Here is a 12,834-nt window from a genome sequence, read left to right as displayed (position 1 = left end):
CAACAATCAACATATGACAACAACAACCGCACCAATTATTGCTCGATATGCCGATGTACCGTGCAGGGGAATAGCGACCAACATCGAAAAGTCTTTCATCAAAAGAATATTACTTTGTCCTTGAGAAATAATGGTATATCATCGCACATATTAGGGAAATGCAGAGTAAAATGCAGAGATAAAGAGGGATACTGATATGTGGCTATGCAGCAAAGCTTTGTATTACAGTGAGCAGAACCCGTGATGGCGAGCCAGGTCAAGTGGAATGTCCACAATGCAAGCGCAATGTAGGGATGGCCAACTGGAAACGTCATTTCAACACCTGCCGACCACATTTAGATCCTGAATCAGTTAGCCATCTACGCGGTTACACGCCTCCTCAAAGTAGACAGCAGCTACAAGGCAGCCGGTCCATCTCTCCTAGATCGGTTGCGCGCCAACCACGTCCCATCCATCAGCGTGAGCGGACACCACCTTCCCAACCGTCACTATCACCATCACCCATGCAAGTAGCATCGATTCAGCAGCACCAGCAAACGGATCTAATGGACATCGATGGGCCAGAACAAGAACAGGAGCCTGTACATGGTAAGATGATTTGATACTGTTATTGTTATGCGCATGTACACACAGAATATATGTTGCTAATGTGTACTTGTATATACTATGATTCGCATAGAGCACAGCACCTTGCTTGGCAGGTTGGGTTTGGTTATCGATGCCAATAGCGGCTTACTTTTCTGCACCAACCAAAGCCACAACAACCGATATACCTTTATCCATGCTGCCAGCGCGTATAGTCACATCGATTCGTCTCACCATCTCCTCAGACCACACCTGCAAGGTTTTTCGGAAGAACAATTCATCAGCATTGTGCATGCCGCTGGTGCTAAAGGAGCTCAAATCGAAAACAAGTATCGCTATGCGCCGCACATTACGACTGATCTGCTTCCACGCGTTAACGTGCTCGGTGATCCTGATCGCGGGTATGGATGCAGGAACTATGGGTATTACTGCAGGTCCAGAGCAACACGTCGAAGCCACAATTGTATCCAACCAACCACCGCGGCCTATGATGAACGCTTCAGGGTGTGCATGGTACAGCGACTGGGCCAGCTTCAAGAAATGCCCTACTTTGGTGTCACTTCTGACGATATCAACACTGAAAGCAGCAGCCGCCAGCTTACAAGTGCCCCAGATGCTCTTCGTGCCGCATTGCAGCGTTGTGCCGAACAAAACAAGGATATCCTGAGCCACTACAGCCCACAGCGGCTTGATCGCGAGCCCAACATGGCCGAGCGCCGTGCAGTTGGCCGCTTCCACGAGGTAATGCGATGGGAGATGACGGTGCGGCAACTTCTGAACACAGAAGACACTACTGCAACGCGTGCCCAACTTGCCAACTGGGCTTCTGCTGCTGATATGGATGATGAGGTGGGCCGCTCAATCCATGCCACAGTGACGAGGTATATGTATGTCATTAACAAGGCTACTAAAGGCTCGTCCTATTATCTTGAACGGCGCATGGTGATGGGCTTGAGGTATGTACTTTGTCAAGGAGCCAGAATATTCTTTCAAAATTCTATAACTTGGCATACTAACATATTCCTTGATACTAGTGTCGATGATGTGCCCACTCGTGGTATCACTGAGCTGATGCCGGCAACACAGCTCGATTATGAGCGCCACTATGCGTCGTTGATAATGATGCTAGTGCGGTCGTGTCGCTGTGGCCAAGATGATCCGTTTTCTGGTCGTGCGGCTGGTATCATGAGTCGTAACCAGTTCCAGTGCGTATGTGCCCTTGTTGACTGTTTAGACGGTGTTGGTTTCCCTAGAATCATTTTCGGTGTGGCGACGAAGTCGCCACAGCGAAAATGAGTGACCCCGATGACCCCGACATTTCAATTCAAGTGGCGACGGATGACCCCGGCCTGACCCCGGGATTTAGCCAATCAAATTAAGAGAAAGTGGTGAGGAAGACAGCAAAATAGCAGGAGAGCTAGCTCCACTTCTTTTATTACTTATTTTTTTTTTACTCTTCAACACACTCGTTTACTACCGCTTTTTATTCTATACATATTAAAGCAAGAGCGGTTGCAAAAAAAGGTATTTAGTTTCTGGGATGTTAATTGCTAGAGGAGCAGTGGCATTGGGATGGCGAATGGTTTACTCTCTTTTACTAGTAGCAATTGCTGAAACTTTTAGCCATTTGACGAGGACAGCAACGTACTCCAGTAGCAATAGCAGCACTACAGCAACAACTGTTACAACAAACGGAAGCTACGGCACGCCATAATAATAACGGTCAAAGTTAATTACAATCGCAAATGACTTGCATGCACTGCGGCACCACTACAACATCAAAGCAGCAAAACTTGCACGAGTCTATACAACACACGCCACTTTTTTCTTTACGTTAAACGAGGGCGCGTATAATGAAATGACAACGTCAAGTATGTTGCATTAGCTTTTGTTCAAGTAGCAGCAGCCATGGCGGTACGTGTATATTCTTTTTATTTATCAGGTAAACTGGCAAAACAAAAAGGCAGCAATTCCCGCACGACGATATCTCACTATCCAGTACTCCAAATAACGAACGCTTAGTGTGCCAGATCAGGACGAGCTGACGAACGTGCGCTGGTGGTCTGGTGTCTCTCCATGTCATGTCGACGAGCAACAGCCAGAAACGCTACACGTGCATTTTATGGGATCATATATATACACCAAAGTCAGCAAAAAAGGAGCGATCCCGACGCATATCTCATCATCGAGTATCCAATAACGAACTGTTTAGTGCAGTAGAATAAGGACGAGCAGACGAACGTGCGCTGGTGTCTGGTGTCTCTACCATGTCATGTCGACGAGCAACAGCCAGAAACGCTACACGTACACTTATAGTGTATCCTATATATATACACCAAAGTCAGCTAAAAATAAGGAGCGATACCCGTACGACGATATCTCACCATCGAGTACTCCAAAAAACGAACGTTTACTGCAGTAGAATAGGACGAGCTGACGGGCGTGACGATATTGGTCTGGTGTCTCTACATGTCTTACGACGAGCAAAAGCTAGGAACGGTACGCGTGCATTTTACAGTGGATCATATACATATACACCAAAGTCAGCAAAAGGAGCGATTCCCGCACGACGATATCTCACCATCCAGTACTCCAAAAACGAACCGCTTAGTGTGCCAGAATAAGGACGAGCAGACGACGTGACGCTGGTGGTCTGGTGTCTCTGCCATGTCATGTCGACGAGCAACAGCCAGAAACGCTACACGTACACTTATAGTGTATCCTATATATATACACCAAAGTCAGCTAAAAATAAGGAGCGATACCCGCACGACGATATCTCACCATCGAGTACTCCAAAGAAACGAACCGTTTATGCAGTAGAATAAGGACGAGCTGACGACGTGACGATATTGGTCTGGTGTCTCTACCATGTCTTTACGACGAGCAACAGCGGTGAAAAGAACGTGCGGATTATATGTAAAAGGTGCTTCAAGCAAGTCATTAGTACGACAAGGATCCAGACATAGCAATATCCCGTTGTTTTATAGATGCGGATGGGAAGCATATAATGGAGATAATCGTAGCAAAGCTGGTTTTTTCTGATAGCTCTGTGGTGGTGACGCTTATGTGCAGGTAAGGAAGTAATAGAGAGTGCATAGTATTAGCATGCTTTAATAAATTGGTATTTTATGAAATGAGATTCTGTTGTCGTGCATTGTGCAAAAGGTGCTCTATACTCTTTAAGCTGAAAAATTCATTAATGGATGTGGCATCTGCGGTTATGATGCATGTTTGTATATTATATTCCAATCTGTGAAGTTCCTGGAGCATACCCCCGGTATATACAGCGTTGCTGCTGTAAATTGCCTTTGAAGCTCAATAATAACGAGTGACCCCGATGACCCCGAGATTTCAGTTCATGTGGCGACGGACGACCCCGGCCTGACCCCGGGTTTTGGCCAATCAAATTACCAGAACATGATGAGCAAGACAGCAAAATAGCAGAAGAGCCAGCTCCACTTTATTTTATTTTTGCTCCATAACACACTCGTTTACTGCCGTCTTTATTCAAAACATATTGAAGCAAGTGCGCTTGCAAAAACAAGGTATTTAGTTCTGAGATGTCAAGTTGTTAAAAGAAAAGTGGCATTGTGATGGCGAATGATCTAATCTCTTTTACTACTAGTAATTGTGAAACTATAGCCATTTGACGAGGGCGGCAACCTACTCCAGCAGCAACAGCAGCACCACAGCAACAAGCCTTACAACCAACGGAAGCTACGGCACCCGATAATTATAACGGTCAAACTTAATTACAATGGCGTTGACTTGCCTGCATCACAGCATGACTACAACATCAAGGTAGTAAAACTTGCACAAGTCTTTACAGCACAGATCACTTTTTTTCTTACGTTAAACGAGGACGCGAGTAACGAAATGACAACGTCGATTATGTTGCATTAGCTTTTGTTCAAGTAACATCAGCCACGGCGGTGCGTGTTTATTTCTTTTTTTTTTAATCAGGCAAATTGGCAGACAAAAGCACCAGCTATTCCCGCACGGCTGTATCTCACCATCCAGTACTCCAAATAACGAACCGTTAGTGTGCCAGAATAAGGACGAGCAGACGAACGTGACGCTGGTGGTCTGGTGTCTCTACCATACCATGTCGACGAGCAACAGCCAGGAACGCTACACGTGCATTTATAGTGGATCATATACATATACACCAAAGTCAGCAAAAAAAAGAGCGATTCCGCACGACGATATCTCACCATCCAGTACTCCAAATAACGAACGCTTAGATGGCAAATAAGGACGACGACGAACGTGACGCTGGTGGTCTGGTGTCTCTACCATTCATGTCGACGAGCAACAGCCAGAAACGTACACGTACACTTATAGTGTATCATATATATACACCAAAGTCAGCTAAAAAAGGAGCGATCCCGCACGACGATATCTCGCATCCAGTATCCAATAACGAACGCTTAGTGCAGAATAAGGACGAGCAGACGAACGTGACGCTGGTGGTCTGGTGTCGCTACCATACCATGTCGACGAGCAACAGCCAGAACGCTACACGTCATTATAGTGATCATATATATACACAAAGTCAGCAAAAAAAGAGCGATTCACGCACGACATATCTCACCATCAAGTACTCCAAATAACGAACCGCTTAGTGTGCCAGAATCAGGACGAGCAGACGAACGTGCCGCGGTGGTCTGGTGTCTCTACCATACCATGTCGACGAGCAACAGCCAGGAACGCTACGCGTGCACTTTTATTGCGGATCATATACATATACAGCAAAGTCAGCCAAAAAGGAGCGATTCCCGCACGGCCATATCTCACCATCCAGTACTCCAAATAACGAACCGTTTAGCATAGTACAATAAGGACGCGCTGACGGACGTGACGATGCTGATCTGGTGTTTCTACCACGTCTTATCGACGAGCAACTGCGGTGAAAAGAGCGTGTGGATTATTATAGATCAAGAGCGGCCTGAAGCAAATGAGGATTACTACAAGGATCCAGGCCTGGCGATATCCCATTATCACATAGGTAAGGATGAGAAGGATACCATGGATATAATGACAGTAAAGCTATATTTTCGAGGGCTCTGTGGAAAGCAACGGCGATACGCAGGTAAGGAAGCAATAACATTTTTTGAGTGTATAATATTAGCATGCTGTAATAAATTGGTATTTTGTGGAATGAGATTCTGTTGCCGTGTGAAATACAAAAACAGCTCGAGATGTTTTAAACTTGAAACTTGTTGGTAAATGTGCCGTCTGCGGTTCCGATGCATGTTCGTATGTGAAAATCTGGTTAATGGAAGTTGCTAGTAGTATACTACGTTCTATAAGCTTTGCTGCTGTAATTTGACTTTAAAGACGTTATAATAACGATGACCCCTAAGTTTGTATTCAAGTGGCGATGAATGACCCCGGATTGACCCCGGAATCTGACCAATGAGCAACTGCAATGATTGGCGGCTGGATAAATAGTGCTCCCATACCATCTGCTACATTTAATTGGTCGAATAGTCCGTAACGAACGGACAATTTAGCAGCGATGACCCAAACGAACCCAAATTAATTTCAAATGACGACTGATGACCCTGGATTCTGGCTAGGCGGCAATCGTATCCACAGCACTCAAACATGTTTAAAAAACTTTGACGAACGAATACACAACACAACTTTTACACAGTTCATCAATGGTCATTTCAATTGCTGTCAAAGCCGTTGTATTCTGACATTAGCAAACGCCATTGCACGTACAGGCGAACTTGTTTGAATATGCTCTATGCCAGCCGATACTTTTTTTAATACACAGCACCATTAAAAGAAAGACGGTATCTAGCACTAATTTTTAATTATGACGATGGTGGCTCTTTGGAAACATACAAGCAAAGATGTATATATCATCCCATTACACCGAACAGCAACAGCACCGATCATTTTCGAATCTATTTCTTACGACAAAAAAAGAACAGGCAGTCTTACTCACATCATCTTTGCACACATATAGGCTTCGATCCAGCAAACTATCTAATCTTAGACAAAGATAATTGGTATGTGATCTTGGCTATTTCTGCTGATGCTATAGTGATGAAGGAAACGCTATTTGATTGCAATGGGAATAAAAAGGCCGGTCTGTGGCTTTTCCTGTGAAAGAGACACTGGATTGCTTATTAAAAATAAAACCTGTAACCTAAAAAGAGAACATAAACATCAATACGTCGTCGTTGAAGCTTGTTGTTGTGGAGCTGGATTTTGTGAAAATAAGGAACAGAAGCATTTCCGCTTATATGCAGGCTTCATGCTTATAAAGACACAGATACAACCGCTTTGTTAACGCGATCCGACTAATCTTACTGCATTGGCCAGATGTCCAGCAGCTATGTTACCCATGAACATAGGACATCGTGGGGCATTAAGGCACTCGATAGGCTGAAAAGAAGGGCGTGTAAGCGCAACGGGTTTAGGGGCCTGGCAGCGAACGCCAGTGAGCGAGCAGGTTTAGTCGAACGCGCAAGTCCTGGTGCGGGTTTACTAAGGTTTCGGGTTTAGAGTTTCCAATTGATGAGCTTGGATGTATATGGGACTCTCTTCTTCTTCTCCACCACCGCTTATTTTGGATTGTTTTATTCGTTGGCTATTTTTTATACTTCTTGAATGCTGTATGTATTTGTACGTGTATTGAGAGATGATAAGCTTATGTCGGACACGATTTAGCAGATAACGTGAATGGCACTTGCCGCATTTGTTTTAGCAGAAAAAAGCTACGGCGATGGTGGTGTGCTGTGGGTTCTGTTTTATATACTTTCCCACTACAAAACGTATCGCATTCACCTTCTTTCCACTGTCAATTGTAAAAGTACTTTTTTGTAGTAGTAAAGTCGGCAACTTCCAACAAAAATAATTCTTTACCAACATGATATGAAATGACTGGAAACTGGTATCTGTGAAAAAAAGGCAAAAGGTAACAGCCGAAGTCAAGCAACTTTTGAATGTTGGAAGGAGCAACACCGTTTGACATCACTGTAATAGTTCCTATTCAACGGCAAGGCGACAACGATGATGATCAACGACGACGATGTCAGTTTGGAGCTGCTCGTTACATATACCGTTGTGAGGATACAATGGTTGGCGTATGACGTGTATCTACACTAGATGGTATCTACACTGCTTCACTGCAGCCATTGCCAGAGTTGCAACAATCAATGTCTGTAGTTTCTCAAGTCACCATAGATACAGATTACGACGCTCTTAAATAATAAGCTCAGGACACGTCCAAATGAGAAAGCTGTTCCGATGGAACTAGCAATGTACTCAAGGATGGGCACAGTAACGAAGAAGTGTGGTAGTATATATATTTATTATTGTAAAAAGGTCAAATATGACAAAAAAACAAAGAGAGAAAGACAAAGAGAAGAGAAAGAGAGAAAGAGAGAGAGAGAGAGAGAGAGAAAGAGAGAAGAGAGAGAGAGAGAGAGAGAGAGAGAGAGAGAGAGAGAGAGAGAGAGAGAGAGAGAGAAGAGAGAAGAGGAAAGGAGAGCAAGAGAGAGAGAGCAAGACAGAGAGAAGGTGGTAGAGAGCAAGAGAGAGAAAAGAGAGGTTATAGAAACCTTGGCTAACAATCGATAAGCTCAGAAACTATCTTATCAAATAGCTTCATCGCATTGTTGACATGGCTGCCGTCATCCTTGTCTGATAACCACCGAGCGAATGCTGTCTTGGTTGCCGGGAATGGATCTGTCCTTTGGTGCTGGTTGGAGCGATGGATAGCGTTGTATGCAACGACTAACCACTCTTGATCCTCGGTGTCCTCACTCTGAAAAATAGCCCAACAGGCTGGCAACACAGCGTTCTTGATCACCGCATTGCACTCCTCACCGTTGCCGTGATAGAGGGGATGGTTGAATGGTAGGCCGCATTTGAAACACATTAACCGCCTGTGAAGCAAAGTAGAGAATAATCGAGCACAGGTTAGTAAAGGAAAAAAAAAGAAAATACGAGAACTTGGTATTAAGGCTACATACTTATAGGTGAGGCACATGCCATATAAACCATGCTTGTGGAAGCACCTTTTGCAGTAGTCGTGCTGCGAATGATCGTCGTAAGGTGTAACATTGCATTGCGGGAGACGGTGAAGCAAACAGACGACACAAGTTGACTTGAGCGCTTCACATTGATCAAGGAAACGCTCCTTCTCCTGTTGGATACGGTCGTGCTCTTCTTGCGCCTGTACAAAGGCAGCAACAGGGTGGAGGGCAGGTGGTGATTGCTGTCGTCGTCGTTGCATTGAAGGCTGGTAAGTGTGACAAGTAAAATATATACACGATGAGTAAAAATTGAACCTCTAAACAATAAAGCTACAAAAACATATACTTGACTTACATGTGAAGGGGCCGGCAGATCAAATGGAACTTCCTGCCGCGTCTGTGTTTGCAGGGCATTGGCTGACCGAACAGACAACGACAAGGAAGATTCATGGTGTGATTGTTGTGATAAGTCGTGACAGATGCCACACTCCACAGCTTCACTGTCGGCAAGACAGTTCAAGGATGGGCGACCGTCGAGATATTGCTGTAACTTGAAACGAATGCATGTCTTGGACTATAACAGATTGTATATTAGCAAACGCAAATAGATTAACCTCCCAACTGTATCTCCTTCTTTAAATTTTAGGTTTTACCTTTGCAAACGCAAGCATCTCTTCTGCGTCGCTGATGCTGGATTCGACTTCCTGGTTTTGTTTGTTTCTGTCAATGGTGCTCTGTTCTCTGTCTTCGACATAATACACCCGACACACTGAAGTTTGCCCGTCACGACCTGCGCGACCCGTTTGTTGAGCGTAATCCAACAAACTGTAAGGCAACCTCCAGTGGAACACCTTCCGCACATCAGGAGCGTCAATGCCAATACCGAACGCCGAGGTCGCGACCATGATGCCGCCGTCGGACATCCAGCCCTCTTGAGCCTCGTCTTTGGCTGTCTCTGGGAGCTGGCCATGGTAAAGTCGTGGAGCCAAGTCTTGATATCCACCATTCAAAACATCAAAGAGCGTTTCGGCATCCTGTACTGTCTTGCAGAAAACAATACCGCGTTCGTTGGGAAAGACAACACGCAAAGATTCTGCCAATGTGTTGAATGCGATATTGTTGGTGATGTTGCTGGGCAAGGGATGGATTTGGTACGACAGGTTTACCCGCGATGTGGACTGTGCGCGAATTGTTGCAAAGTTACAGCCGTAAAAGATACGGGCTCGATCTTCCATGGACGGCGGCATGGTGGCTGTGAGAAGGAGAAGAGGGACAGGGATGGCGCGTAGAACAGTGAGCTTGGCCATGGCGAAGCGGAAGGATAGCCATGTCATGCCCAGGTGGCACTCATCGACGACAAAACGGGAGATTCGGCTTTCATGCTCCAAGCAGAACTGGACAAAGGGGGCAGAGGCAACAGCTTCAACTGGTGCCAGCAGCACCTGTGCGTTGGGCATGGTAGGGGCGCCGGCTATATTAATTAATGTATAGATAATGAGTTTAAACTGATAAATGGCATACTAATACAAAGCAATACTCTTTTTTTTTCCATAAAGAAAAACACTTACATTGCCACAATGCGGTCCGTAAACCTGCTCGCACCAAGCGACGCTCGTGGTCCTTGACCAGTGCTACCAAGGGGACGATGACGACCGAAAGCTTGCCGTTTTCCAGGAAAGGGGGAACCGAGAAAAGCACGCTTTTGCCCATGCCGGTTGGCATGACAACTAGCAGGTCCAATTTTCGCTCTACAATCAAAGGTAGAGCAAGGCCCTGTTCAAGGGAACGGAAGTAGGCAGAGTCATTGCCGAGGAACCGACGCAAGCCACTGACATGCTCAGGAAGGACGGCTATAAAGATGAGAGAAGATAAGTAAAAAGCAGAGAAAAGGGCATAGGAGGATAAGAAGAAAACGTACGCTTGTATTCAATGACCGGCGATATGTTCTTGGTTGTTTTTTCGTGTATGGCCACGACAAATCGTTCAGCTGCTTGGGCAAGCAAGCTGTTCACCATTCCAGGCAACTGTGAGAGAGGAGGAGCAAGGGCAAGAGATTGTTGCTGTTGTTGAGGTGGTTGTTGATGCGGTTGGTGCGATGGTTGTTGTTGAGGATGAGAGGGTATGGGTGCGGCAATATGGTCATCAATGCCTATATATTTGTCATTTGCATAATTAATCACGTAATCTATTATTTCTTTATGTGAACAGCGACGTTGATACATACCCAACAAGGCCTGCCACTCACGAGAACAGAGGTCAAACTCATGTATGGATTCCGACGACAAATACCGAAAATCATTTGTGGTGCGAGCATAAAACATGCCAGCAACCGAACTGCTGTGTGCTGCCTGCAAGTCATAAAATTCGGGATTGACATGGCGAATGCCACGAGTGACAGATCGCGCTTGGTCCTGTTGTTGATCGTCAACGCCGTCATTGTCGCCAGTGTCGGGTTCATTGTCGACTTCCTCTGTGCTTTGTAAGAAAGCACGGCCACGTTGGAGGTGGTGGCGCATGAAGAACGTGGCAACTTGGCGGTACGCTTGGAGGCCAAGGCCAACACCGGCATACGTTCGCAGGTGCCTAATAGAAGAAAACAAGTAAGTATTTCTTGTAGATGTTGGGTTTTACTTTTTTATTTTTCTTGGTAACATATAAACAAGTTGAGATGATACATACTCATACAGTGATCGGCTCAAATCTCTGCTCGTGACAACGTTGCCGTTGGCGACGAAGAGAAAGTTCTGGTAGTTTGCGACGCCGGCATCAGCACTGTCACCACTGTGCGTTTCCGAAAACGCTACCCTAGAAATAATTCGAAACAACAGTTCAGCAAATCATCGACCAGCAATAGCCAAAAGTTATCAAAGTAATGCATACCGTTCAAATGGGCGAACCAAGACAAGATAGTGCAGCAAAATATCACTCAATTCTCTTGTAAGAAAACGAGCAATGTATCGGTCGGCAGTTCCTCGAGAACGGCGCTTGTAGTAGTATTGGACAAGCATGATCTTGCCGCGGTACCAGTACATGCCACGCTTGGCTCCAAGGGCAGTACATCGGATGGTGGTGGCTGCGAGTTCCTCACCGCGTGCTGGCTGGCCACTGGTAATATGGACAAGGACCATAATCATCATGATTAATTTTCGCGCTTGGTTTAGCCACCGATAGAGGCTGTCGAGCTTCCAAACTAGAGTACTGTTGGGTGCGACATGGGAGATGAACTCGTCCGAATACTGGGTAGCCAAGTGGAACATTAAAGCAGTGAGGTAGGCAGGATCAGCAGTAGGGTTACCCGAGGCAGTGAAAAAATCAACAGATGGATCTTCACTAGCTTGTTGGTCGACGATGTTGCAACTGGTGGAGGTAAAAGGGACAGGCAAACGATATCCTCGCAACACGTGCTCCTCCAATTGCACACGACATTTAACGAGGAGATCCTGGGCAGCAATCTGGAGGCTGGACAGACTGACAATAGCTCGTGTTGGACGATACTGCACGGACAAGTAGTTGTCATCTTCAATGAAGATGGTGGGCTCGGGTGGATGGTCGCCTGTTGCCAGTGTTGCGGTTCTCATAGTTTCCTGAAACATATTCATGGCAGTGGGAACACCATCACGAAGCCAGAACATGATATCCCGTGCTTGCTCACTAATAAGAAAGAAGAAGGGTAAGTATTTCAATAAAAGTAGAGTTGGCATGAAAAAAAAGACAATAAAGAATAAGTGTCATGATAATTACCGGTCAATCGTACGCTGGGCGTCGTGGAATGCTGGATCTGTCAATCGTTCGTTGTCTGCATGAATACCGGATTCCATGGCATAATCAAAATTGGTGGTAGTATAGCCAGTGTAGTTGTTCATATTGAAAAAGATTTGAATAAGAAGTAAAAGAAGGTGAGAGTGTGTGCGAGCTGTTAATGGGATTCGAGTAATGAGTATGTGTATATTTTTTTCTGCTGGTAAACGGAGAGGCTATATATATGATTTTTTTTCCCTTTGTGAATGCCGCGGCAAATTAGTTACAAGTACTCGAAGTGTGGATCAGCTAGTACTGTGGCGGATATTAGATGAAAAGGAAAAAAAAGGCCCTCCTCGTAGTTCGTAGCTGAGAATCAGCCACGATGTGGCAGATAAAAATAGATATACTGTAGACGGATGTTAGATGAAAAAAAAATGCTCGGGTAGTTAAGAAGTCAGCCACGATGTGTCAGATAGAAATAAAAAATACCGTGGCGGGTGTAAGGTGT

At 45.3% G+C, this 12,834-nt stretch overlaps 3 protein-coding genes across 3 annotated transcripts; 1 reads left to right on the top strand and 2 right to left on the bottom strand.

Moving 5' to 3' along the window:
• On the top strand, nt 1-1,836 carry BDB00DRAFT_864003 (uncharacterized protein; the record flags this gene model as incomplete). The annotated part of the gene is made up of 4 exons (XM_053126148.1): nt 1-133; nt 211-588; nt 680-1,541; nt 1,620-1,836. Coding segments are annotated over 4 exons (1,590 nt in total), but the record flags the coding sequence as incomplete, so codon positions are not given.
• Nucleotides 1,837-7,007: 5,171 nt separating this feature from the next.
• BDB00DRAFT_863986 (uncharacterized protein) lies at nt 7,008-7,932 on the bottom strand. The gene is made up of 2 exons (XM_053126147.1): nt 7,591-7,932; nt 7,008-7,522 (listed from the first exon to the last, which is right to left on the bottom strand). The coding sequence occupies exon 2, from the start codon at nt 7,474-7,476 to the stop codon at nt 7,309-7,311; it is 168 nt and encodes a 55-aa protein (XP_052972256.1). The 5' UTR covers nt 7,477-7,522; nt 7,591-7,932; the 3' UTR covers nt 7,008-7,308.
• A 3,346-nt stretch (nt 7,933-11,278) lies between these two features.
• BDB00DRAFT_283786 (uncharacterized protein) lies at nt 11,279-12,570 on the bottom strand. Its single transcript, XM_053116781.1, has 3 exons — nt 12,327-12,570; nt 11,466-12,236; nt 11,279-11,385 (listed from the first exon to the last, which is right to left on the bottom strand). The coding sequence occupies exons 1-3, from the start codon at nt 12,446-12,448 to the stop codon at nt 11,361-11,363; spliced, it is 918 nt and encodes a 305-aa protein (XP_052972255.1). The 5' UTR covers nt 12,449-12,570; the 3' UTR covers nt 11,279-11,360.
• Between the last annotated feature and the right edge of the window lie 264 nt (nt 12,571-12,834).

The sequence above is a fragment of the Zychaea mexicana genome (genome assembly GCF_025766255.1).
Source record: "Zychaea mexicana strain RSA 1403 chromosome Unknown BDB00scaffold_240, whole genome shotgun sequence".
NCBI lineage: Eukaryota > Fungi > Mucoromycota > Mucoromycetes > Mucorales > Lichtheimiaceae > Zychaea > Zychaea mexicana.
This window is presented reverse-complemented; position numbering and strand designations above follow the sequence as displayed.